The sequence below is a fragment of the Macrosteles quadrilineatus genome, unplaced genomic scaffold (assembly GCF_028750875.1).
Source record: "Macrosteles quadrilineatus isolate MER2022 unplaced genomic scaffold, UCM_ALF_1.0 Scaffold_5__1_contigs__length_97177068, whole genome shotgun sequence".
Classification (NCBI taxonomy): domain Eukaryota; kingdom Metazoa; phylum Arthropoda; class Insecta; order Hemiptera; family Cicadellidae; genus Macrosteles; species Macrosteles quadrilineatus.
Window position 1 is genome coordinate 89,460,427 of NW_026542598.1, and position 27,321 is coordinate 89,487,747.

The window sequence follows — 27,321 nt, forward strand, 5'->3', positions numbered from 1 at the left end:
CCAACTGGCAGTGTTCAATATATACTTTACTGGCTTGTTTTATTAAACGCACCATTTGGCTTATAATACCCCGATCTAGAGATTACTTTCAATGCTCTGCTGAATGGCTCGTATATATTTATTTATGTGATATATACTGTGTGTGTTTTTCTATATAGGCCCTACTATTAAAGAAAAAAATACTTTGTTGTTTTTTACTCTACCTGCATGCTATGTTGTATGCATGATAAATCCTTAATGTTAGTTATTTAGTTTGATTGAATAGTTCATTAGTTTGATTGTTGTATTATGAGTAAATCAAGGATTGTAGACTATGTTTTTTATGAACATTAGTTGGTAGTTATGTTTACAATATATGGTCATGTAACAAATATGTTTATCTACTGGTGTCATGGAAAGTGGCAACTTTCTGCTTAGTAGGATTAGTTTGCAAAAGCGTTTATTTCACAACAGGTTACTTTACATGTTACTTTCCTAGGAATTTTTGTTTTGTTCAGTTGTCATCTGCAGTGAGGAAAATAGAGAGCAATAGCTATTTACCTTACAAGTGTAGTAAGAGCGTTTTTACATCACGCAGGTGAATGTTGTGCAACGAGCGAAAGCAAGTTGTATAATTTACCTAAGTGATGTAAACACGCTCTTGCGTAACGTGTAACGTACAAGATTTTACCTGACCCGACAATATACAGGAGGTTACGAACAATATTTTTCATTATCCATTTCACTTCACTCATCTTCTAACTGTAACGTTCATTTACAAACTAAAGCTAGGTTAGGAAAATTCTTCAAACATAACAATAAAATTAAAGCGCACAGCTGATTTCTAGCGTTAAACGTTGATGGCTCCATAGAGGTATATTTTTTGTTAATCACTCAATGTTATTTAAATGGGTTTCATTACCTCACCGAGTGAGTTTTTTTCAACTTTACATCACTCGAGAAGTAAAGAAGTTGTATACATCACGCTTGGGATAGGGAAGTTTAACATGGCGGGTTAGGTAAAGTTTATTGTAACACTATTTTCAAACAAACACAAATTCTACACAAAAATAGCTATTTGTGCAACTCGTGTTCAAAGTGTCTTTTAACTCGATAACATTGATGCACTAGACAAGCGACATGCCACTTTGCACATGAGTTGCACTAATCGCTATTATTGTGTAAAAATTTCTGTTTGTTGGAAAATAGTGTTAAAATAATGCTTTGTACTTCAATTAATGAAAAAATCTAAAGTTCTTTGATCGTGATGGCAATTTTGTGTCATTTAAATTATAACTGAGGACATTTTCCAATAATTGTTAGTAAAACATACCAGATTGGAAGCCAGGTTCATTTCCAAATGTAAAGTAGATCAGTTTTCAGATCCCGAAATGCATATTTAACTAACAGGGATGGAAAACGTCCGCAACTACACAATACACTTTAAGAATTTAACATTTAGATCACTTTAAAATCAATGCTGAGAACATAACACCATGTAATGCTATTATGAAAAGTTATCTTATTTGTTCTCAGATTCCTAACTCATAATAAAATTTCCTTTGCCTCCACACCTGTTAAAAAATGTAATACTTGACTCTTTAAAGTAAAAAGTCAATTATTTCACACACAAAAGTAGTTTTAAAAAAAACTTTACATGGCGATTATACGAAAGAAAATTACTTTAATACGATAGAAATCTTAATGACAACGAATAGACAAAATTATATATAATATAAATATGTTCGGACACGTAATAATACATCTTTGATATCAAAGATTACACAGGATAATACGAAAGAAATATTCACAACAACCGTTGACTTTCAAACTCAAGAATCCACAAAAGCCTTTCCTCAAGATTTTAGGGGGCAGTTAAAGATCCTAGACCGGGCGAAAACAATTTTCAACCGTCGAAACAAAGCCGAAAAAGCCAGTGTAGTCATAAATCAGGAGGCGAGCCTTTAACAAACTGCCTCGGCGTTGACGACCTTCCAATTACTCTTTATTGCAAAGGCATTCAAGGCAATAGGGTTAACAGTTAACAATAAATCTGACCCACACTGTTTGATTTTTTTTCTCTTGTTCATTTGTATAAAGATATTTATTCAATAATTATTTTACATTACTGATAGTATTTTTTTTTCTCGTATCCACGCCAGTGGCATTTTTGTTATGAAGTCATTTCAAACACTTTTAAGGGAAAGCGGTCCAAACCCATTAAAGTTTTGTGGATGTGCCGGGGATTGAACCCGTCCCTCCCGCACCGAAGTCCGACATGCTAGCCACTAAGGCTAGCAACACAACCTAATATAACCTAATACAACCTAATATTATTTGATGGGTAATTTTAAAGGTAAGTTGTAGTAAATATTTTGTAAATAGTTTCAGTAGTACAACACAAATAGCTGCAGAAAAAATTGACATCCATTAGAGTGCAATAAAATGTGATATTTATTTTTTGAAGAAAAGTAAGGAGTGTTTTTTCAATAGTTAGAGTAATACTGGCAATATACATTATCATTAGAATATTTACTTGTTTTTTTATTCACAGGAGGTTAAGTAATTTTTACTATGTTATTCATTAACACTGGGCTAGAAAGGAAGGCCTATATTTTTTATTAATTAAATTTTAGTTTGTAAATATAATCTTATATTTTAATAATGTAGGTTTGTAAATTTAATATTATTTGTTTAGTGCATTAGTTTGATGCTTCTTCATACCACTTGTTATGAGTATTATCTAATTTATCTGTTAACAATAGTATGTTACTTAGTTTTACCAACCAACAAAGTTTAAGTTTGTGGAATCTCAATAGCAAACAGCCGTTCTTTGTTTTAGTTAATGTTAGGTGAGAGTGAGTTCCCGTCATTTAAGAGAAATTTTCAACAACCATTGGTAAATACATGGAAATGCATTCATTGTTTTATAATAATGGTGATGTAAAATGTCCACAATAATCTTATAAATAACACAAACAACCGTTCCTAACATGATTGTTTGAAGTTGTAACTGCATGTCTAATATTTAACTATGTTTAATGGTTTTAGAATATACTTGTTCAATAGCCGCAGAACTGTTACTTTAAACAACGGTTCCTTCAGCTGGAGCACATCTAATGTTTAATCGTTATGTTTTAGTGGTGTCAGAATATACTCGTTCCATCAGGCCCCTGTATCACCGCAGAACTGTTACTCTAAACAATGGTTGCTGAAGGGACAATTATTACTAACTGTTACAGTTAATGCATCTCTAATATTTAATCGTTATGTTTTAGTGGTGTCAGATTATACTTATTTACGTTGGGTCCCTGCATCGCCGCAGAACTGTAACTTTATGTTAAAGAACGGTTCCTACAGCTGGAGCACATCTAATATTTATTCTTTGTTTTAGTGGTGACAGAATATACTCGTTCCGTCGGGTTCCTTCAACAGTTACTTCAAACAACTGTTACAGCTGGAGCCCATCTAATATTTAATCGTTATGTTTTAGTGGCTTCACGATATACTAGTTCCATCACCGCAGAACTGTTACATTAAACAACGGTTCCTAGAGGCACAATTATTTAGAGTAATCATTACATTTGAAGCGTATCTAATATTTTATCGTTATGTTTTAGTGGTGTCAGAATATACCCGTTCCGCCGGGTCCCTGTATTGCCGCAGAACTGTTACTTTAAACACAACGGTTCCTAGAAGCACAATTATTTAGTCATCATTACATTTGAAGCGTATCTAATATTTAACCTTTATGTTTTAGTGGTGTCAGAATATACCCGTTCCGCCGGGTCCCTGTATCGCCGCAGAACTGTTACTTTGAACAACGGTTCCTGGAGGGACAACCACGAGTTGTTACCGATCACGAAGTAAACATAACACAACACAAAACATAACGAAGTCTGGCTGTGGTAGAAATTAATGTCAATGACTAACTCTAATGTGTATATAGTTTATGTGAATAAATGGGGAACGTATACGTCACGATTATAAATTGAAAGAAAGAGATTACTTTTTTACAATTTTAATATCAAAGTGTATTGTTCTTTTATGTGGTTGTGATTCTTTTATGGATCGTATGTGTAGATAATTGTTATGTGAAGGGTAGAAAACTAAAATATTGTTTTGTAAGATAAACCTTTCGTAGTTTTCCACAAGAAATTGTTTAAACGTAATGTTTGAAATGTTTGAATTGGATTTCCTAAAGTATTGTCAGTGAAACTATTTTGATATGTAATTTGTACTCTTCCAAAAAGAAAAATGTATAGCTTTCGTTAATTTGATTTTGTATGCCCAAATTACAATTAAGGATGATTTCAAGTAGTGAAATTTGTACTTACGATAACTTACAATATTTCTTATAATTTTCGGGCCAGAAAGAAAATTGTTTAAATAAAAACTAACTCAATAGTAATATTCCAGGAACTATGAATTTAATTTGTTCTACATTTGTAAATAAAATATAAATGTGCATCACACTTATATTTTTAAATGTTTAATAAAATTTGTGTACATATAGCATGTGTCTTTATATTCCTTTATATCCTTCCACATTCCAAAAAAGAAATAGTTTCTTTCAATTCATTCCTCGAAACAAATTGTCTAATTAAATTGAATCTTGTCACATGTTTAAAATAACTCCATACCTTTCCTCATGAGTGAACATCAAAGAAATTCCAATGATATTTAATTATGTGTGAGTGGAAAAGTTAGTAATTATATTAAACCTTTAATATTTAAGTTAAAAAGTTAAAAATGGATCACAAAATTAGCAACATTCTTCCTTTAAAACAACTAATCTATTAGTCTTTGACAAGTGTTAAGTTTACGCTGGAGTAGGCATGATAATTTTAACATAATTTATTTTCTCTTTTAATGTAATTCATTTACAAGCTTTTACAGCTGGATTGATGAAAACATTTCCATATTAAAGTAGAATTTTCTTAAAATATCTGTTTGCCTGTTTTGTAAAAAGCTAATGAAAGAAAATGTTGTCAATAATACGCTTTGATATCTTTCAAGTATAGTTTAACAAAAAGTATATAAACAATTTTAACATGTACTTTCACCATTCATCCAATGTACGAGTTAATTATTAAATTAACCCTAACTCAAGAGGATTATTTTTTTTTATCAGGTAAGTTGGGTTATTTTAAACTATAAAACACAAAAATCCATGAAGCAAGGACAATTAATTACATTGAATTAGTTAAAAGTATCCATTTAATTATTAACGCTTAGTAAATAAGTTAGAAAGACTACAATAAATGTATTTGTTTAAAGAGAATAACCATTATGTTTTACCTCTGCACATGTTTTATGTTGTGAGTGAGACACACATATTCAGTGAGATAAGGAGAGTCCTATAAACATACTGCTATCTCCGGTGTTGCATTAACACAACATAAAACATGTACAACATGTACAACCCAGTGAGATAGGTCATGAGTTTGAAATAAATTAAACTGTTTATGCACCTTGCAACAAGATATGCCGGATTGCATGTATTTATGGGGGGCTATTTGCTTACACGTCGTATTTTCCCATTTATTATATATATATCCTTATTTATTAGATAAAACATTTTTGTCACTGTAACATTTTGTATCACTTTCAATTATCATAATTTTTTATGTACTTTTAATTCCTGCTAAATCTTCAATGAGAAAATTTTAATAAAACTTCAAGAAGAATTTTTTGCTAAAATTTCCAGGAGTTTTTTTTTTTCAAAAATTTTAAAACGGTCCACAACAACCGAATGGTACAATCTATATAGAGTTTTAAACTGTCATTTAATTAATCACAATAAATAGAACTGAATAGGCCTACATTATTTCAATTCACATTTAATAAGTAACAAAAACCAACAACCGTTAATCTAAAGATTTTTTGATGATTTAGGTTATGTGCATACTGCATAGTATTCTGTCGTTTACTTTTTTAAGTTCATTTGCATAAATATATAGAAATAACTTTTAAGCTAATAGTTGTTCTTAAATAGGGTCAGTGAAAGATTGAATCGATATCTTGAACGAAACATTCAACAAAAGCATGTAGGTATACATCACTTACAAACAACCCAAATACATTTTCCTTCGGTGTATCAACAATATCGAAAGGTAAATTCAGAAGGTAGTTTAATATTTGAACAATAATTGAGTCTGATATTCAAAATTCATCTCCAAACCTCTTGGCCAACTTTCAATTACTTCTAATAAAACTTTTGGAGAAGTTTGCAGGTCGATATCTTATTATGGGATAGTTCTATAAGTTTGTCGAGGGCAAACTAGACTTAACAATGAGTTGAGAAATAATAAGTTTTGTTTGTAAAATAATTAGGTACAGAAATATTATAAAAGTTATAGAAGGATATAAGTTCATTGTAGTATTAAAATATTTTAGGTTTGAGAAAAATTTGCTGATCATTATAAAACAATATACCTTAGTACCTATGATGGGATAGTTCTTGGATCGTTGAAGAAAAAAAACTATTGACCTCAATTACAAACTTTTTATAGTAATGAACTTGGTAATTAATAGGATCGACTGTAGCACAAGTAAAGTTAAGTTCACATCTACTTTGAAAGGTTTTTTTGTAGAGTTACGACTTACTCGTTATAGAACAGGATATACCTCTAACACTGCTTTTTCAAAGATGATATATGACTTACGAAATCCTTCCTCGCCAGCTTATAAACTCTATAATCCCCAACTTGTCATGTAATGTTAGTTAAACGTACCACCATTTACTTTTTAATTTAATCCTTTCAGGACTTAATTAGGTGGAATAATCCAAGGCATCATAAATCATCTAGATTAACAAAATGTTCTTCCACAATATTAATTATTAAATTTGCTTTTGGAGCAATTAAAAGAATGGCCAATTTAAAATCGAAAATTTAAAAATAGTTTTAATAGATAAAAATGGAATACACTCAACTACATTTTGGGTCAAATGTATTGAACTTCTACATATTTTTATCTACTTTGCTAAATACATAAAAATATAATCCAAAGTGCGTATTTAAAGGATTTTTTAAGAGTTGGGTTATAAAGTTAAACTTGTCTTTATTCATATTTTTTATTGATTAAGATACTGAGGTCTAAAATATAATTTTAGATTGTAAAGTAGGTAGGGAAAATTTAAAGGAATAAATTGTTACAATATAAAATAATGTTATAATAAAGTCAATGTGGGAATTTTATGCTTTAAGGCATCAGATCACTCCTTTGATTGCTTACATTGAAAAGGTTAGGAGATCATTCATTGTTTTTCTTTTAGATTGAATCATTTAAATTACATTAAGTTTCGGTTTAAATGAGAGTTAACTTAAAATGCTTATGAATGTAACTAACATGTGTAATGTAAGGAATTCTATCTAATTCAGGTCATAGTCAATAAATATCTTCTTTAGACTCAATTATCTTTACTACTTTACGAATATTAGAATGGTAGAAAACAAAAAAAATAGAAACCATGACAAATCAACATTCTAATATATCGATTACTGTAGAATTTTTTTTATATAATTAAAATAAAATAACTAGAATTCATAAAATTTTTAATTATTAACAAATGAACGATTACAAATGTTTTGTTGCAGTAAATGAATGGGATATTAAAACTTAAAAATAGTTTTTAATACACTACTATATCTTAAACTCTTTTAATTGGGTTATACAAAACGTTTAGTTCTAACGTAAACAAAACATTTTTAGTAACTTATTTCTCTAGACTGGACGAAATAAGGTAAATATACACCAACAATTTGTGTAAATGAATCTGCCAATCCAATATTTTATGAAGGAGAAGAGTGTCATATTTAATAATATTCAGTAAATGACAAAATCGCAGCCACATATTTAATATGTTAATAATATGGACGTTTTGAGACACTTTGACAATCATTTCAATTTTGTTTTGTTTTATTTCTGTAACTGATTGAATTCAGCTTGTAGGATAAAATCCCAAATATAAAATTTTGTAGATGTAATAAATAGTATGGTCAAAATTTTATTTACTCACAGTATATTTCAATAATAATAAGATAGGGTTTACCAACACATGGTTAGTAAAATACTTTGTTAATTTATAGAGTTATGTACCAATCTTTATATATATTTTCAATTTTTAAAGATTCAACATATTAAAAATAATTTATTATTTTCCTTGAATTGTTACTAAAAAATGTCACTTATGCAAGCAGTTACAAGAGAGTCAAAAACATTGCTAACCACATTTGGTCTTTTTACAGCCCCAACCAATTTATCATTAGTTCGAGAAATACAATTATCAAACCAAAAATACTCAAGAAATAGTGAACAAGTTTTAATTCCCTCTGAGATTCAATCCATTTATGTTTTATTGCATTATAAGTTTACACAAAGTAAAACAATGGATTTGGAACAATGGAAATGACGACCCGCCCTGACTGTCTTATTAGGTTTAGTCAATTAAGGGAAGGAACTAGAATAGAACTCTGCTCTTTCCACAAAATAGGTTAAGTTTGGGATAAAATCATTAAGTTCTCTTTGGTGTTTTAGAATTGTTTTATGAAAGTTATGAATTTAATCACCCCGAATGTTTTAATTGTTTTAGTCGCTTTGAAATTTTATGGTTCAATACTATTGAGCAAAAATATTACCCTCACTACCTCCAATTGGTACTTAACCTCAATTTTAGTAATCCACAATTAAGTAATAAAGTGTATACGTTCATTCAAGTGCATTATCAATCAGCTTTTTATCCAGACAATGTGAGCTGTACGGCCTAGAAAACTGTGACGTATTATTTGTGTTTGAAAAATAATTAGAATCCATTATACGCCATAAGGAGAATCTACTAATCCAACATTTTCTATGTGAAGACATTTAATGAGATATTTTACTAATATTATTTTGTAACTTCATCATATGTCACTGTACAAAAACGTAAATTTATCAGTCCAAGTTAGAGTTGTCAGTTGAATTAGATTGTCTCCCACTAGAAGAAATAAATTTATATTTCCCTGTTGAAAAAACTGATGACACTGTAGGGAACTAACATTCCCTGAGAAGTGTGAGCTAATTAGCCTACAGTTAATATTAATTGTTTAGTAAGTAAAAACAAGTATAATTAATTATCAATCCTACCTAAGGTAATAGATTGTTTTTTTCTGAAATTCATGCCATAATAAACGGTAAATATAATATTAAAATATTGCTCCGAGCAAACTTCATTTCAAACTAACAAACTGATATTTTATTGAAATAATTAATAAACAATTATAGCTGGATTTTAAATGTTAATTGAGAGAATTAACAATGCATAATCAAATACTATTCCACACACAAAATTTATTATGAATTGGATTTAAAACAAAGTCCAAGTTAACACAGTGATTTAGTTTTAAACGATAATTGTTTTCTCTCTTTACTGAATTGTCAACTTTATTGTCATGCCGTAACTTTTTAATTCCACTCGCCAAAGTTCCCTAGAGTAACCTGAAATAGCAAGTTTAAAACCCTTCTCTTAACTGAGTTATTTTTTTACAAGTTAACACATTTCTGAATTAAATTGGAGCCAAAAACAATTTTACAGCCCACGCTTAAAATGTTGCCATCAATAAGAATGTATAAAATGTATATTCCATAATTGTCAACTATGTTGTGACCTGCTAACAATGTAATATTTTGTTATTAAATATCTAATTTTTACACAACTCTTAACTGTTTAGTAATTTAACCGTTTGTATAAAATAACTACATGTTTTTATTGACCTAGAAATATTTATTACTAAGTATATTTCATTGTTTTATGTTGTTTGTAATAGTATTTATTACTTTTGTATAAAATATTATTTTCGACAAAAAGTTTTAAAGTATATTATTCATACATCACAACCTAGTTCATTTTGTTTTACGAGTTCTCATTCCAAATAAAAAGATATTCATCGATTCATTTTTAACTGACTTCAAAACCCATCAAGTGGATACATATATGTTATTTTGATCTAATTTGTAAAGTGTTAAGAATATTGAGAACATTACTGAATATTTTTACTTTATATTTTACACTATAACAAAACAATTTTACTTAAACATTTTGATTGCAATTAGAATATTTTTAGATACCATAAACTAGTATTCATTTTTATTATTCTTTTGTATTAAAACATCATCACCGCTAATTTTGTATGCTAAGAAAATTAGGAACATAAACAATAACTAACGGCAAGAACTTGGTAAATAAGAGTTAACTCATAAAAAATGCACTAACAAAATATGAAAACCAAAGTACATAATTGTTACTGTATTAGTACAATTTTATACTTATTATAGCCTGTAGATTCCACTAAACTTATTTGTAGCATAGCAAAGAGTTTTAATAACTCTGGAATACTGGTTGGGAAGAGCTATGCAAATAATGCCAACTTTTAAACACAATTACAATTAGATAGACGCTTTCACAGTTCAGAAATAATTATTCTTGAGTCAATTTTAATTATTTCTTGTTTACTTTACTTTATTTAAGCTTGGCTTTCATATTTTTTTACTTTCAACAGACTAAAATAAATACTTTGAGTACTTTAAGACTTAATGCTTCACTTTAAGTACTGAGGAGTTGCCCTTCTCCAATTCAATACTTGACCTATATTGTTTTTATCTTTACTTAGCCAAGAGGCTATCATTGTAGTAAGTACTGTACATGCAGTTTTACAGTGAAAAGAGAACAAATCTGTTGAAAGGGGTCGCTTTTTTAGACGATGTAAAAGAATAAGTTAGCACAGGGTGATGTGACATTTTGGATTGAACACCTTTTTTGAAAATTGATACGTAATAATTCCACAATATTGTTAGACATTCAAGATTGATTATGATTTGGAAGTGATTTACTAACAACTGAACTTAGAAAATGATTTTCCAAATATATTGGGTCAGTTAAAAAATTTGTTTAGTAATATACATGTATATAACATTCTGAGCTATAAGAAATATTTTTTTATTACAAAGAGTTATTTTGTTATGACTCAAGGTGCACATTTTTGACACATTGCACCATTTAGTACATAGTATTATATTTTGTGATGTTTCTGCGATTATTTTTCGATGTTTTCTTGATTTAACTCAAAATTTGAAAATACCTCACCCCCCCCTTGAATATTATTGAAAAGTATAATGGTTTGTTTTCATTCTTCAATTGAATTACATTTTACGGTGATTTCCATCCTTACATTCAAAGCTTAAAAAAACATTTGGCTTCTTAGGATTGGATTAGAATTTGTAATAGCTTTAAAAATTAGCACAAATATTGTACGTGTAAGATTTTAATAATTTATCAAATCTTGTAGGTACATTAACCACCAATCAAGGGCATGCTATTATGATTTGGAAGTGATTTACTAACAACTGAACTTAGAAAATGATTTTTCAAATATATTGGGTCAGTTAAAAAATTTGTTTAGTAATATACATGTATATAACATTCTGAGCTACAAGAAATATTTTTTTATTACAAAGAGTTATTTTGTCATGACTCAAGGTGCACATTTTTGACACATTGCACCATTTAGTACATTGTATTATATTTTGTGATGTTTCTGCGATTATTTTTCGATCGAGTAAACGTTTTACAATGTTTTCTTGATTTAACTTAAAATTTGAAAATACATCACCCGCCCTTGAATATTATTGAAAAGTATAATGGCTTATTTTCATTCTTCATTTGAGTAACATTTTACGATGTTTTCCATCCCTACATTCAAAACTTAAAAATGTTTGGCTTCTTTGATTTGGATTAGAATTTGTAATAGCTTTAGAAACAGCACAAATATTAGACAGGTAAGATTGAATTAATTGATCAAATCTTGTAGGTACATTAACCACCAATCAAGTACATGCTAGTGGCCCTCTGCCCTTCTACCCAACCAACAATACATGACTAATAGTGAAACCTACAGAGACCTCAAGCTTTTATCATTAATGGCCCGGCGTGTATGCTTGTATGCAATACTTTGTATAAAGAATACAAATAAATTAATAATGTATAATGAATTTAGTGGTACTGCCCTTGTCTAGTGTTAAATGCAGAGTTGTATTGAGGTTCAGTTGAGTTATATGTAGCATTGACAATATTAGAGACTTTATTTGTTCAATTTATGTGTGGGTACAACAATTTAGTCTTGAAATGATTTTGATGAGAATATGTTAAGTATAAATAAATAGTGTGACTGAGTAGTCTAATTTTGGGCTGATAAGGAAAGTATTCATAAACACGATGGATTAGTAGCATCTATAGGTGATAATATAAACACTCACGAACAAGATAGCTTTGTGGAAGTACCTTGGGCTGATATGCCAAACTTTTATGAATACGGTAGTTTAGAAGTTGAAGTTGAACAGGTTCACCAAGACCAAACCCTCATGAACTAGGTGGTGGCTAACTTGTACCATCTTTGTTTGATCAATACAGTCAATAAAATCAATAATCAATACTGTCTTTGCCATTGAGGTATACTGCAGCTCAATGGTAGCAGCTGACAAACCAAAAATAAAATGACAGATTACATCAATGTCTGAAAAAAGGACCGATAAGCAAGACACTTCTAGTTCAAAACCAACCTTCATGGCCTACAACTTGAAGTATAAAACCACCATCCCTCCAATGCTTTCAAAACGCTCATATACCGTAAAACCAAAACCAACCGAAACGGGTGAAACCACTTGGTAATCAAAACACCCACATTTCACACCGTTTATTTCACTTTAACACATTATAGTTAGTCAAGTTAGGATCTCAGACGCAAAGTGGACTCACCAGTGTCGCCTTCGGCAGGTAACGGTCCCACGGCGCCGAAGAACCTTTTGTCCAACACCTGTAGCAGCTGTAGCGCAGTTTCATGTACTTGGGTTCTGGGACACCCTGTGTTCATCAGAGTCACGTTGATAATGGCTGTGTAGTGATCACACGGGTACTCTCTGCAACAGGAAATATAACAGTGAGAAGCTGTAATCAATGGTTGATTGAAATAGTTGTACTAGTGGTTGGTTCCCTGATCGCTGTGGGTGTAGTGGTCACACGGGTACTCTCTGCAACAGGGAATATATCAGTAAGAAACTATAATCAATGATTGGTTGAAATAGTTTTAATTAATGTTGATTCCCTGATCGATGTGGAGTGGTCACACTAGTATTATCTGACACAGAAACATAGTAAAAGTATTGGTAGAAAAGTATTGGGTATTTGTGTTGGTGAGTCGGTAGGTCAATTGGTAGCTCAGACTACTAATCAGTAGCAGTGATACTACAGATGTTTATTTATTATTTTTTTTTTAATCAAATCCAAGTACAGGATAAGCACGTGTGGATGGGGAAAGCAAGATATCCAAATAACTTCAGTAATTTTATTTCAGATCTGTCGCACAGGAGATCAGAAGTTTAGCTTCAACACAAAATCAACCTGCTTAAAGTTACACGCCTCAAAGTCCTAAATAGCTTACTACTCAGTGTCATAAAGAATTATCAAAACTATAGAACGGATTTAGTGAAGTTTGCGTAAAGAAACACAGACCTTAATTTATACTTGTTGTCATAGTGAAAAGAGGTTTTACTGTACAATCATTTTGTAGCTGTAGTATATTAAACAAAGAACACCACCATTATTAGCAACTTAATGTATGTATTCTCAAAGATATGCAAATTAATTTAAACCGTTTTTTCCTAGTACACATATTAATCAAATTTTTCCTAAAGCAACCTTGACCTTCCGTATGAAATATTGATCATAAAATACCAAAAATATCTCACAAACAACTCATCAAATATTCAACCACAAACTATAGTTGAGTTCTAGGATTGACGAAAGCAAACTATAAAACTTTCTTCATAAAAACTTTGGAAGTGGATCATTTGCCTGGCAATAAGCATGGACAACTAATATCAAAACTCTCAACACCTTTATCACTTCAAAACTATGCTTATCGGAATAAATAATCGGTACTGTAAACTACTGCTTTTGAACAATAAATATATTTTTCAGAATAGGATGTTTGGTTACTTGTGTTAAATATAAAATCTTTAAGCACAAAGAAAAATGGTTTTCCGATACCGAAAAATTTGAAATAAATATTAAAATATTTCTGGACAGACCCAAAATAAGATGCAGATATATTTTGTTGGATTCACATTTCAATTCTATACATACTGTTAAATTCATGTAATGCTTAATGTTATTTTTCGTATTTTATGGTGATATTTTTTGTATAGTTTAAGGTTATATTAAGGTAGTATTGAATAATACCTAATACGTAATGTATAAATATAAAATCTTTATGTAAATTTAAAAAAATACAACTGCAGAAAAAGTTGACACAAATATGAAATATTCCTGAACAGGGACAGAACGAGACGCGGATATATTTTGTTAGATTTACATTTCAAATTTATACACATTTTTAACCACACAAACTTTTATTTTTAAATGATATTGTGATTATTTTTGCTAAAGTTTATGTTGCTAACAAATAATAAAGTAAAAGCCTACCATCCTATCCTACATTTATATGTTTAAATAACAATTAATTGTGAGACAAAATTCCAAATAACTAATTTTGCCAACCAATATGAGTTTTATGCATTTATTTACTGTATTTTAATAAGTATATATGAAAAATTACTAATGAAAATAAATATTAGCAAATTTTCTTATAGGGAAGTAAAAAAAAAATCTAGTCCAAAAATCTTCTTGGATTTGAGTGGCCACAGGAGTAAGAATAGAGTAGTAAGTTATTAATATTTTACTAAAAAATACCCTTTATTAGTTTCCTTGTGTAGCAGCAAACCTAGGTACTCATTAAACCTACGGTAATGTTTTTAAAATAGATTTAATTAAAAATTAATTCAGACAAATGGAAAATTGCTTAGTTGGCAGGTTTGCTGGAGCGGGGGTATTTCTTTCTTATATCGAAGGTGTATAATCAATGCCTGATAAATATTGTTTATAGATGTCAATCATAGGTTATGTAAATTAGTAGTATCCAGGCCCATAAACATGTATTTAAAAACAAACCTCACTCTCATTAGTCTAATTATAACAGCTTACATTTAAATTTTAATATTTTTTCAAATTTTTTTACTGATCCAAAGAGCTTTGTACGGAAAATCTATTTTTAAAGCTAAAATACCCAATTATGGCATTAAGATCCACTACAATATTCGATATAATATCAATGTAGCCCAACTAATAATACATAAAAATCTTTACTTTCTAATAACTATATATATAAATTTAAAAACTAAAAATAATTTTAAAATGAAACAAATCCGAATCTTATAATTTTTTAAATTAGCCTTGCACATTCAATACACAGCTGCCAGAACACGGTGTAGTGTCTATTCATTACGTATAAAGGACACAAGACAAACCCAGCAGTGCTGGGTCCTGGGTCCGATATTTCATTCAGTGTCCCGACCATTCCTCATCAACATAATGGGCTTTGGCTCTGATAAATCTCACCATCGCCCGAACATAACTTTGAATAATACAGATGTAAAACGCTTTATCAATTTAAAAATTTTACGATTCGTATTACGCTTCTTAAAATTGTCACTCCACGGTAATACTTTAACAGAGCATTATTTGACTATAGTATAGCCACATAGATTTTTTACTGGAACGTTTTTTTCTGGAATTTCTTTTGGGACCTTAGCATACAAGGAATTCACACAAAATATTTTAATTCTTCAGAAATTTAGAGATACATGTGTATAATTTTTTTTAACAAAACTAATAAAGTTTTTAAATGTGTTTTCAATGTGACGTAAAAGTAAATAACTTCAGTTTCCCTCAAATAATTTATACTATTTTACACACAATTTAACCGATTGATTTACCAAAATACTATGTTATTGCTGTTATTGTAAGAATATTGATGCTAAATTTTTACACTGGTAGTTAAGAATATATACAGGGTGACAAAAAAGTCTGGAAACGGCTTGATATCTTTTTAACTAAATTCGTTAGAAAATTCTAACCTTTCGCATCAACTTATATGTATGAAAACTACTTTTTCCAAGCATTACAATTTTTTTACCTTCACCAGGGGACGGCCCATGAGGAGTAGGTACGTAATCTTTAATGTAAGCATAGGTTGATATTAACATCATTTTAAAGGTCTGGTCAAGTGGAGTTCATTGGCCGAAACCGCGTCAAAAAAGGTTCATCCGTTACAAAATGGCGGCAGTCCAAAGTTTTTGCGGAAAATACCTGCACAGGCCTTTTTATTGGTAAATACTCGTAATAAACATTAGCTTGAGAGTTGAAATTGTATTTCAAAGTCAACTAGCTCATAGACTAAGTTTCTTCAAAACAAATTTAACCGGGTTTCAGATTTCCCGGCTAATGTTGACTATGAGTATTTACCAATACTAAATTTCACATGAACTTTGGACTGCCGTCATTTTGTAACTTGGATGAACCTTTTTTTGACGCGGTTTCCGCCAATGAACTCCACTTGACCAGACCTTTAAAATGATGTGCATATCAACCTATGCTTACATTAAAGATTATGTACCTACTCCTCATGGGCCGTCCCCTGGTGAAGGTAAAAAAATGGTAATGCTTGCTAAAATTAGTTTTCATACATGTAAGTTTATGTGAAAGGTTTGAATTTTCTAACGGATTTAGTTAAAAAGATTTTAAGCCGTTTCCAGACTTTTTTGTCATCCTGTATATTTATAAATTTTATCTCAGTAGTAGAAATCTCAATCTAATTAGATCTAAGTTATTTTTTTATTTTCACCTTTTAAATTTTGCCTGCAGAAAATCACATAATTACCTATGTAAAAATTATGTTGTTTAAAAATTATATTATTTTTTAATGAACCTACGTACGGAAGGATATTTAATTAACTTCTTTAATGAACTATTTAGTTTAAACACACAGACTTACCTCAAGAGAACTTTTAATTTAAAACACAGTTTAATTACAGGCTCCGACTTTGTGCTTCAAGGAGCAAATATTCCTTCCAGACCTTATCTATCTTTGCAATAAACACTTAGATGTTAGTATAGTTTGAGTAGGAGGGGTTCGATAAGTTTTATTAATTTCAATTACAGATATTGTATTTATATTTACTACATTTATTTACAACAAAACCATTAATCAAAAGATATAGTAGTTTACGCAACGATTGCGTAAAAATAGTCTTAACTACATAAGTAGAAATTTAAGGTAAGAGCCTTAAAAACATCTACTTGTGTCGTTAAGACTATTTACGTGAGTTGAGTACACTACTTTACCTTCGAAAGTGTTCTAATTACTAAAAATCACTACTCATAATTTCTAAGAGATGTTATGTTTTCGTTTACAACCTCTCATTGCCACTGACAATGATGCAACAAATCATTGTACCAAACACTAATTGCACCACTCATTAAAAATTAAATTAGCTTAACAGTTGATTAGTTGAAGTTTGAAGCATTACATTTTTACTTCTTTTCTTTCAGTCCTGGAACCTCATTGGTCCGGTACCCGTGTTGTTAAATAAAAACAATGCTGTTAAGTGAATCTTTTCAATTCTAAGAACTGAACTGTAATGGCTAGTCTAAACCGGCTAAATGCATGTCTTTTCTTACGAATAAAGAAAATAGAAGTACGTAAGCGATCGAAAGATTTAAAAATATGTTAAAGTAAATCATATTAAGTTTTTTATTAACAAATAGTAGTATAAGTTTTTTACTCGTAATGTTTTCCCAAACTAATTTTTTTCACCCACAATATTTAATTTATTCATCTGCCACGTACATTGTACAAATATTGTGACATTTTAAATTATCAGGTAATAAGATAATTATTATTTTACTTTGAGTTTTAAAATAAACACATGCATTATATTGAGAATTGACAAGTGGTAAATGAATTTTCTCAGTTATCTTAATCTTAACACCACTTCAAGTAAAACACAAGAACTAAGTAAAGTTAACTGAACAGAAGTTGACTCCTGTTTTCTGTTTTCATTTTCAGTTAAGCTCTCAAGATTTTAATCTGAACGGATTTGATTACAGCCTAAAATACAATTAAAGCGATTCTGAAATGTAATACCGTTGATTTTAAACTGACACTGATGCTTCTTCACAACTTAGTGCATTAAAAATCTGTCAACGATAGTCTGGGCTTAAGTTTGAGACGCACAACACTTTCATTCGTAAATGTAATTTAGGGATAAACTTTTTAGAAAGAACTAAACACCATTAACATTTTAATTATTTGGATATGAGACCTTTGGAATTAAAAATGTTACAGGATAGTTTTATAAAATGTAAAAGTATTTTTGGATAAAGTAGGCTATTTAACCTTATTTGCCAAGTCAGAAACTATATTTTAAAGCATTTGAAAGTAGGTCGTATACAACATCTTAGCATAGGTTTGTACAACAATTCTCCTGATTAAATTGATTTAACATCCAGACGCTAAAACTTGGTTTACAAACATTAAATATTGCTTACCTTTTTCTACCTCAAAGTAACTAATCACGTTTTTGTCAAATTTAATATAACTACTTCTGTTACAGATTTACTTACAGGTGTTTGTGTGATTCCTAGAATTTTTTAGCTTGTATGCCAACTGTTTAGATACTGTATTTACTTAAGATGGGATTTGGTTCATTATCTATTAAAAAGTTTCCTTTGTGGAAAAGAAACGTCACCTTTAATTTCAATAAAGGGACTTTTTTTGTCTCCGAAAATAAAAGAGCACAAATGCTACAAAATGCCAAGATAATTAGTTTCCTTTCAACAGCTGTTTGCTCCATGTTAATTTTCCATTAATATGAAAAGACTCACGTCTGGCTAGTCTCCAACCCAAATGCTCCGCAGACAAAAGTCGACATTGTGTCTGTAAATTATGTAAGATACCATGACTATTTTACAAACCTATTTTGTAGATCTGTGGTTCGTACAATTAATATGCTGACTTATATTTTTTTTCCTTTAAAACATATTCACGAATGTTTCAAATTTATTAATCATTACAACTTCAATCTTTATACTTTAACACAATCCTTGAAGGAAATTTGACATAGGTATTCCAATATGCCGTACCACTTTCTATACAAAAACTGCTACTATGTATTTGCATCTGTCAATTAAATTCACTTTCTGATTCCACGAAAGCTTAAAAGATTTTTTAACAAATTTAACCGTCGGTTGAGGGTATATTCAGTTGTTAATTCTATATTTTTCTTCATTTTATAAATTTAAACAATATTTACTCAGAAGATCGTACTTTTGTAATAGTTCTGTATCTTATTTATGTCCTAATTTATTATGTTTAATATTAGAGCTTTTTCCTGTAGTTGTCAGTATTTTTGACAATAAAATTCTGATTCTTTATATGATTCATGTGGTTTCAAAATTATTGTGTTAATTGGCTAAACATTTTACAAGACTAAACCAAAATAATAAAGAAATCTGAAAAAGAACATTTTTAAAACTAAAACGTTGTCATCATATCTCACCAATAGATGCACAATTACGTTTTAAATGATTATCGGAAGACTAAACAATAAATTTTCCAGGTAGTTGATTTTAAGGATAAACTGTCCATTTAATAATACTGTACAAAAGACCAACTTGGTAAAGTTGAGCGATGCAATATTAAAATACCAACCACAGTTTTGTGTAGCTTATTAAAGCAAGAGAAATTCTATGAATTCTTGTTTACATAAACCCGACACAGCATTTATATTGTCTACGAGGATAATATTTAGAATAGTTGTTCCCTATAGAATTATATAAAAAAAAATATTGTACGTCGGAATATACAAGTCTCTATGGATTTAGAAACAAAATTTCCATTGCTGCGAACCATTTGTTAAAATCTATTTAACTAAAATATTCATATGTAGCATTTTGAACGAATCTTGTTTTTGGCCTCTGGCAAATACCTTCTTCCCTATAGGAAGATTCGCTAAAACCTACTACAAATTCAAATGTGAACCATTCCAAACGTTCTAAGGAAGAGATTTCAAACTAGTTATTTTTTATATTTTATATCCTAGGATGCTGGGCTCCATCCTGGGATCCTGTTTCACATTACTTCAGGCAGAGGTTGTGGTATTATCACTTTGATAAAATCTATTAGTGATTAGGCGTAATTTAAACCAGGGACCGAAGTCGCGCGCTCTACCACTGGACCAGTTCGCTCCCCTACTCCCTCGCTCAACCTAGTTAGTAAGAGTATCTTTAAGTATGTGGACTTTGTTATGAATAGTTTTAATAGTTTAAACTTAACTACTAAGTATGACGAGCTCTACCTCATACTTTGCTAACAAATTCAAAGTTATAAAGCGCAGCAGCAACTTATCACAGAAGCTGATGATGTATAGAATATTCTCGTAAATCTTGAAAGATTATTCTTCTCCTCACCTCCGCATTATAGCTTATGTGTAGCAATATTTCAAGGTTAGAAAATTATCCTTTTACAACTTCATCCCTGCAGTATTTTGTACTTAATCAACTTTTAAACCGAATCATGTTAGAAAACTATGCTACAACTTACAGTTAATTTAAAACAGATTGAATGTTCTCACTGAAAACATAATATTTTACTCTCTGTATAGAGAAAGCATTATTATGGCTTTGAATTTATTTTGTTGTTAACCTGACTATAGCAATATACACTTGTGTAGTAGTAGGCAATTTAATGTCAGTTTTAACAACAGTTTTTGATCTTAACATAAAAGATTAAAAAAAAATTATATACTTAAAAATCAATTTAAAATGATTTCCAAACCTGTAATAATATATTTTAAATCACTTAAATATATATTTTTTAAAGAGTTGTAAACTAAAAAATAATAATTTTATTTCCTTTGACTATCTAAAAATACGTATACGAGGTATTTTTTATCAACTAAATATATGGTCAACTTTCCGCAGAACATAAAAGTTGAAGCGTCATTGTATTTTTTTAAGAACTCAATAATTAAGATAATCGCTTCTTAATATCGCTTCTTGATATTGCAAAATTACCCAGGTGTCCTTTAATTTTAAATTTCCAATACAATTTAATAATCCTCAACCTTCATGTTAAAAAACTACAACCAAAAAACTTCAATCTAATAAAACCTATTCTCATTGTTTAAAGGACCAATATGTTACGCGATTAACAGCTCCTCAGCGTGTGTTATGGAGCTCAAGATACTGATATATCAGTGACATAACTTGGCGTCACATTGACACAATATCTTGATTTACACGACCAATCTGTAAGATGATTGTATGTCGTAACTCTACGTAATCTCAGCCTTGCATCCCTATTGTTCAACTTAACCAATGAGGATTTGAATTAGTTGATTTTAAATGTATATACAATTGTTTGTAGAGTCCAGACTGCATTTTTAAGAGGAGCACATTTTAAGCTAAGTTGGTTGAGGTGATTAACAGGTAGTTTTAGAATATAGGTCGTAACTACATGGCGCTAGAACCTATGGTAACCGCAGCACAGCTTATATATTGAATTCTTTTTGTCAATAATTTAACTAAGTCCATTTTTGTTTAAAAACAGGAATCAGCTTTATTATTGGAAATGGGATTACTTCTATCGATATTTGAATATTTTTTTTTATTTGGAAAATAAATTTAACTGTTAAATCAACAGATTAGCATGTACACATGTTTTAATCTCAAGGAGTACATCATCTATAGTATTAAGAATGACAAACTGATTTCTTACAGTTTTACTATTCAGGCAAGCATTTAGTGAACAAACCTTACATATTCAGTACAGAGACAGTAGAAATATTATTTTTAAATTCCATTTTTAAGTTTTATTCAGCTAACCAACACTTGAACACCTTGAAAAACAAGTCCGCATTCTTAAAGTTGACAACAATAACTCAAGAAACTACTTATTGTATGGAGCTCGCCGTATAAATCTTCGCCGGGCTTCCTTAGAAGCTTTAGTCTTTCAGTTGCAGACACTGTGTACAGTAACAATGAATTGCGCTTTCCTGCAATGTACCCTAATTGCGTTATAAATTCTTATCAACTTGGGAAGATGAAAAATTGCTCTGTTTTAACATGATTTTGTAAAGCTACTGTGCTGAACTAATATTACATTATGTGACAATAGAGTGAATGTAAATCAAGGTTGGATCCAGATAAGAAATTGTTCAGACTGACAATTGATTGATACAGAAACTCCTTCAGGAAAAATCAGGAAATTTAAAAGTCTATTAATAATTGATACTGTAGTATTAAAACATAAGTTAATTTATCTAAATTTCTCATTTCAAATCATCCTTGTGCATTTTGTTAGGGATTCACGTAGATTAATTGTGTATTGAGGGAAGGAAACAAACATTTCCCTAGATTTTTCTTGGATATAATAAATATTTACGAGAAATTAAATTTTGATAAAGTCAAGTAGAAAACACAATGTTGACAAGTAAAATTTCATAAGTCCTGAAACTAAATTACCGTACATGATATTTCCTACTTCCCAGCAGTGAAGTTTATATCATCAAAGATAGAGCTAATCTGAAGAATTTCATTAAAAGTGTATGACAATATATTCATTTTCCACAATATTCCTGTTCAGTATTAAGGACTTAATTTAGCCAAGTAACGAATCTATGCTATAGTAAAGTTAAACGAACAAATAATAGTCTTCCTTTAAAGTTGTAGACAAGGCAATGTGTTAAAATCGAGCGGATAACGTAAAACATGTGTTAATTACAATACCAAAGTAGGGGTTGGATCCCCCTAGCTAGAATGTGTGTGACAATAAAAATGATACATTGCCTGGCCTATATGACCATGCGTCTGGTGGTCTGTTTTTATGGTAAAAACTGTCTCGCTACATTGAAATAAATTTCAGTTTCTATTCATTACAAAAATGCTGAATGTAAAATTTTAAACAACCAAACGTGTGGCCTCTTAAATATTGGATGTGAAGTTTTTAACTTGGCTACAACAATTAAAAATTAAGTTTTATTTTATTAGATATGGTTGTTTTGTGAAAGTGACAATAAACAAAATATTTTTATACCTCCTCAACATTTCCCGGTTCAAAATTTAGGTTTTTTTTTACTTTTACATGTATCAAGTCTCTAAATTAATAAAAAAAAAATATTATTTCAATAAGGAATATGGTTGCTTTGAGATTGGTATGGATAAATAAGACAAAAGATTTATTCAACAAAACATTAAAGAGGGAAATTAGTCCAGATTCCCAAAACTTTAATCTAATTTGATTATGTTTAGTACCCAAACCGCATTAGTAAGTTGACTGTACTATCTGATTAGCTTTGAAATGATTAATTTTAAAATTATTAATTATTTCCTTATTAACTTTAACCAACAAAAATTACTTATAAGGAATAGACATTTTTTTTATGAACAGTGTTTGTACGATGGTCTATACTATAGAGTTATCATGTATATTTCATCCTATATTGCCTTGCAAAGTTTTGTAATCAAAGGATTTTTTTTTTTAATTTTCAATTAACAACTTCTATTTTATTAGTCTGCAGTGTTGAGTTTATCTGATTATTTTCCTATTTACGAGTGTTGAATGTTTTGAATCGTTCAAAAACATTATTTATTCATAAAACATCAAAACAAAATATAGCTGAAGTAATCTACATTGTACCTTAAGGTTTGACACTTTTAATTATACAGTATTGCAAAGCAAAAAATGTTAAACGTTTTGGTAAACAAATTATTTTTGGGATGAAAATATTTGTCATATTTAAGTTACTGAAACTTATTTCAATTTAACAAACATTAGTGTTATCACCTTTAAAATGTTCCTATCTACATTGCATATATATAGGCCCAATACGACTTTTATATATACACCTTTGTAGTCTGTTTCCTAAGTAGATAAAGAAAACCATAAAACCATAATTCAAGAAAATTTAGCCAAAAAGCTCATCTTACCATCACTAAAACATTAACAAAAGCTACATGAAAGAAAACTCCCAAGTAGCATAGAAATATTGAAAATCCGCAAACTATGTTGCCTCCTAAATCTTGCTCCTCGATGGGCACATCCGTCGTCGAGCATCAATATTTCCCAGGATCATTACTACACCAAATTTGTATGCAAATTGCGGCTGTTTGACCCAACAAAAAGCCATTCCACGCGCGGACGTCAACGCGTTACTGACCCGATTACCACTGGAATAGTCAAGTGGACTTTATTAATTCCTATGTCATAAGGAACGCCGATTTAATATAAGTGCTATTATGTAAAGATTTATTTGATGCAAAACCGCAGTAAGGGATTCCCCTGGCCAAGCAGAAAAAAGTAACAATCAGGAAGCAGAATTATTTGTCAAGTTTTGATCATGTATATTGTAGGTAAATTACTGTACAATTGAAAAACTCATGGTTGGGCCAAGTATTTAAAGTTCAAAAAGAAGATAACTAAACAAGAAGTAAAGAAACAAATCTTGAAGTATAACAAAACATTTTATTTAATTTTTATATGAAATATTTTTGTGTATAACAGGCCTTATTTCCTTTTTGTTTGAAAACATATGTCGTATTAAACTAAAATTTGCAGTTTATTTTACCATATTTAATTTTTCCCTTCTTTCTTTACAAGAAAAAATATCTACATATTCATTAATTTATAAATACAAAGATTTATGACTATAACAACATAGTAGGAGAACTCTGCGCAAACTGCAGAGTTCAATAGGGTTCAAAACTAGTTTTTCGATCTTTTAAAATAACTCTACAAATAAATTAAACTCAAGTGTGCAAAACCCTCAAGGATTATTGTATTAAGTATATAAATTGTGAGTCAAAGTATTCATCTATTTAGCGTAATGTTTTGGGAGGTGAATTAAGATTATTCTTGATAGATAAAAAAATACAAGCTTTGACTAATTTAATTACAAAAATTTTAAAATGATAAAAACGAGGGTATTTTTTATTGTTTTATCTTGAAATCCATCAAAAACCACAAGTAAATCAGCCTATGTCCAGAAACATTCAAAACCATTTGAACATTTTGTCTTCATTCTACCGTGGAAGGGTGTTTACTAAAGTAATCTAAAGACAATCACCAGCATCTGACAATCGGACGGCACAATCACTGGGGATGCAAGATTAACGATTGTTCTCAGTTCAATCGCATCTTCTCCAATTAAGGTTAAGGTCTTATCCAATGTGTACCGTGTATCTTCAGTAAATTACCACTAAGATTGGAATAGCAAAATTAATAGTAAAGCTCTGCTATTTGTTCAAAGAAAGGTTCTATTGGGTATGAAATGTTCACTCAACTGAATGTTAGTTTTTCTATGAAATTAACATTTGAAATTTCAGTTTCTTAAAGTTTCTGTGGCCACGGAGGTAAGATAAGGTACGGTAAGCGATTTTATGCTATGGAAGTTTATTTAGCTACTGTACTTAAAATAATTTGCTGACAAAATAGCTGTTATCGTGTAAAATTGGTGGATTTAAAACTTATATCGTCTAGGTCTATAATCGGATGAAAATTTTTAAACTACCAGAATTTGTCTTTATGTGGTAAAACTAGCTGTTTATGATTCATATACAGTTTTAACTGACAACTCAATTCCCGTACGTAGGTCATTAAAAGCTAAACAGTTTTCATTTTCCATTAATCGAAACATTATTGAGTACTCAGCCTTCTCATCGTGTTACATCCTCGATTTTTTATAACACAACCATGTTTAATTTTGTCATTTTTATTAAACGAGTAATTACTTTCTCCCTCTGAAATTGTAAATATCAATTATTATGTTTATATTTAAATTTTTTACATTTTGACCGCAATATTTTCCCTTTTTTTAACCAAACCAAAATTTGAACTTGTGTAAATAGGAATGTATTAGGAATGAAAAGTTCAATAACTATTGGGTTAAGAAATCATCCATAGCTCTTTTATACAATCATACAACATTTGCTTTATCGAACCAACATGATGACATAATGGATTGACGCTTCTTCCACCAGTTGTTACATGAATATGCAAGTGGTTGTTATGAGAGTGCTATTGGCACATGACAATAGCGTTGAACTGCACAATTCGGAGCCAATTGCCACGATTTGCACAAATTTGCTGAATTAATGATGTAATGCAGTTAGCAATGTCAAGCTCAGCAATTAATGTTTGGTTTATGAAATGCAAAACACAACTCTTTTGAGGTACAGGATTAACTATTTTTGCTACATAAAAGATTACAAAAATATGTTTTGAATAGACTAAAACAGTTTAAAGAGAACAGATAAAAATTAATTCATTATGAAAAATGTTTATTAAGGATTTTGAAAGATATAAGAAATTAAGCAGAAGTGGTATAAGTTTACTTGTTGATATCAGCAATAAATAATTTTACAAGAATTTCTGTTTAAGTTACTAAAACATAGTACTGGATTGTTTAGTGCCAAATTTTGATCTTTTTGTACAGCTTTGCCATAGTATACAACTGCTTTAAAAGATATCAGGATCCAAGATAAAGGTGAATTTAGGTAATAGTTCATTTTATTGGAATTGTCTTTAATTGAAATTATTCATTAAAAATCAAACAAAAGTTTTCGATAAACTACCTTTTGCTCATTTATAAGCTATTAGTTATCTGTGTTGCTAAGTTGCTACAAACTTATTTATGATAAAGTACCCTCATAAATTTTAGAAACATGATTGTTTGTTTAGTTTAGGCCAATAAGAACAAAAGATTTTAATGTTTTTTTCTTGTTAAAAAAGGTTTATACCTCTCATGTGGTAAAATTTTACTTTTTTATCGGTCCCTCACTCAGTCAAACTAAACCATACCGAGTTTTCCACTTTTTTAATGATTTCGGAAGAATCGCCGTAAAACGTTAACACTCAATCTGTTCTTGTCTGTAAACTCGTGATTACGTTGAGACTGGGAGTAGCAACGGCCCAATCACAATGCAGCATTAATGACAGACAAACTCAATCAGTTTAAACTCATCCTCTGTGAACCGTAAAGCTACTTTGATCAGCTGATGGATATGGTAACAAGACAAAACACCTCTATGGAGACTGAACGTGATGTGTCTTGCTTTGACAAAGTGAATACGTCTTGAATAAGCTAACACAAAGTGTACTATAAGGTTTTTTACTTACATGCTGATTGAAAAATTGTATTTACTCAAAAAAAACCTTGTTGAGTGAGCCAGAGAGAGAGTCTAAGTGAGTGAGAAGTGACTAAAATTATGTTTCTAGCTTGTTTATTGTCCGTGAGAGAGTTTATGTAATGTAAAAGATGCTAGACATACAATAAGTCGTCCTATCAGTTTTACTTATTTGCTAAACTTATATTATTTTAATAAATCTGACATGTTAAAGACATTTATTAAAA

At 30.0% G+C, this 27,321-nt stretch overlaps 2 protein-coding genes across 2 annotated transcripts in view; one reads left to right on the forward strand and one right to left on the reverse strand.

Moving 5' to 3' along the window:
* LOC128995215 (FMRFamide receptor-like) overlaps positions 1 to 4,202 on the forward strand; it is a 66,927-nt gene extending 62,725 nt beyond the window's left edge. Inside the window, exon 6 of the mRNA XM_054420154.1 lies at positions 3,740 to 4,202. Coding sequence (XP_054276129.1) covers positions 3,740 to 3,849 — 110 coding nt within the window. The 3' untranslated portion in view covers positions 3,850 to 4,202. The remainder of the gene's footprint in view (positions 1 to 3,739) is intronic.
* Positions 1 to 27,321, reverse strand: part of LOC128995214 (protein furry) — a 335,121-nt gene that overhangs the window by 264,499 nt on the left and 43,301 nt on the right. Inside the window, exon 22 of the mRNA XM_054420153.1 lies at positions 12,773 to 12,933. Within this exon, the coding sequence (XP_054276128.1) occupies positions 12,773 to 12,933 (161 nt within the window). The remainder of the gene's footprint in view (positions 1 to 12,772; positions 12,934 to 27,321) is intronic.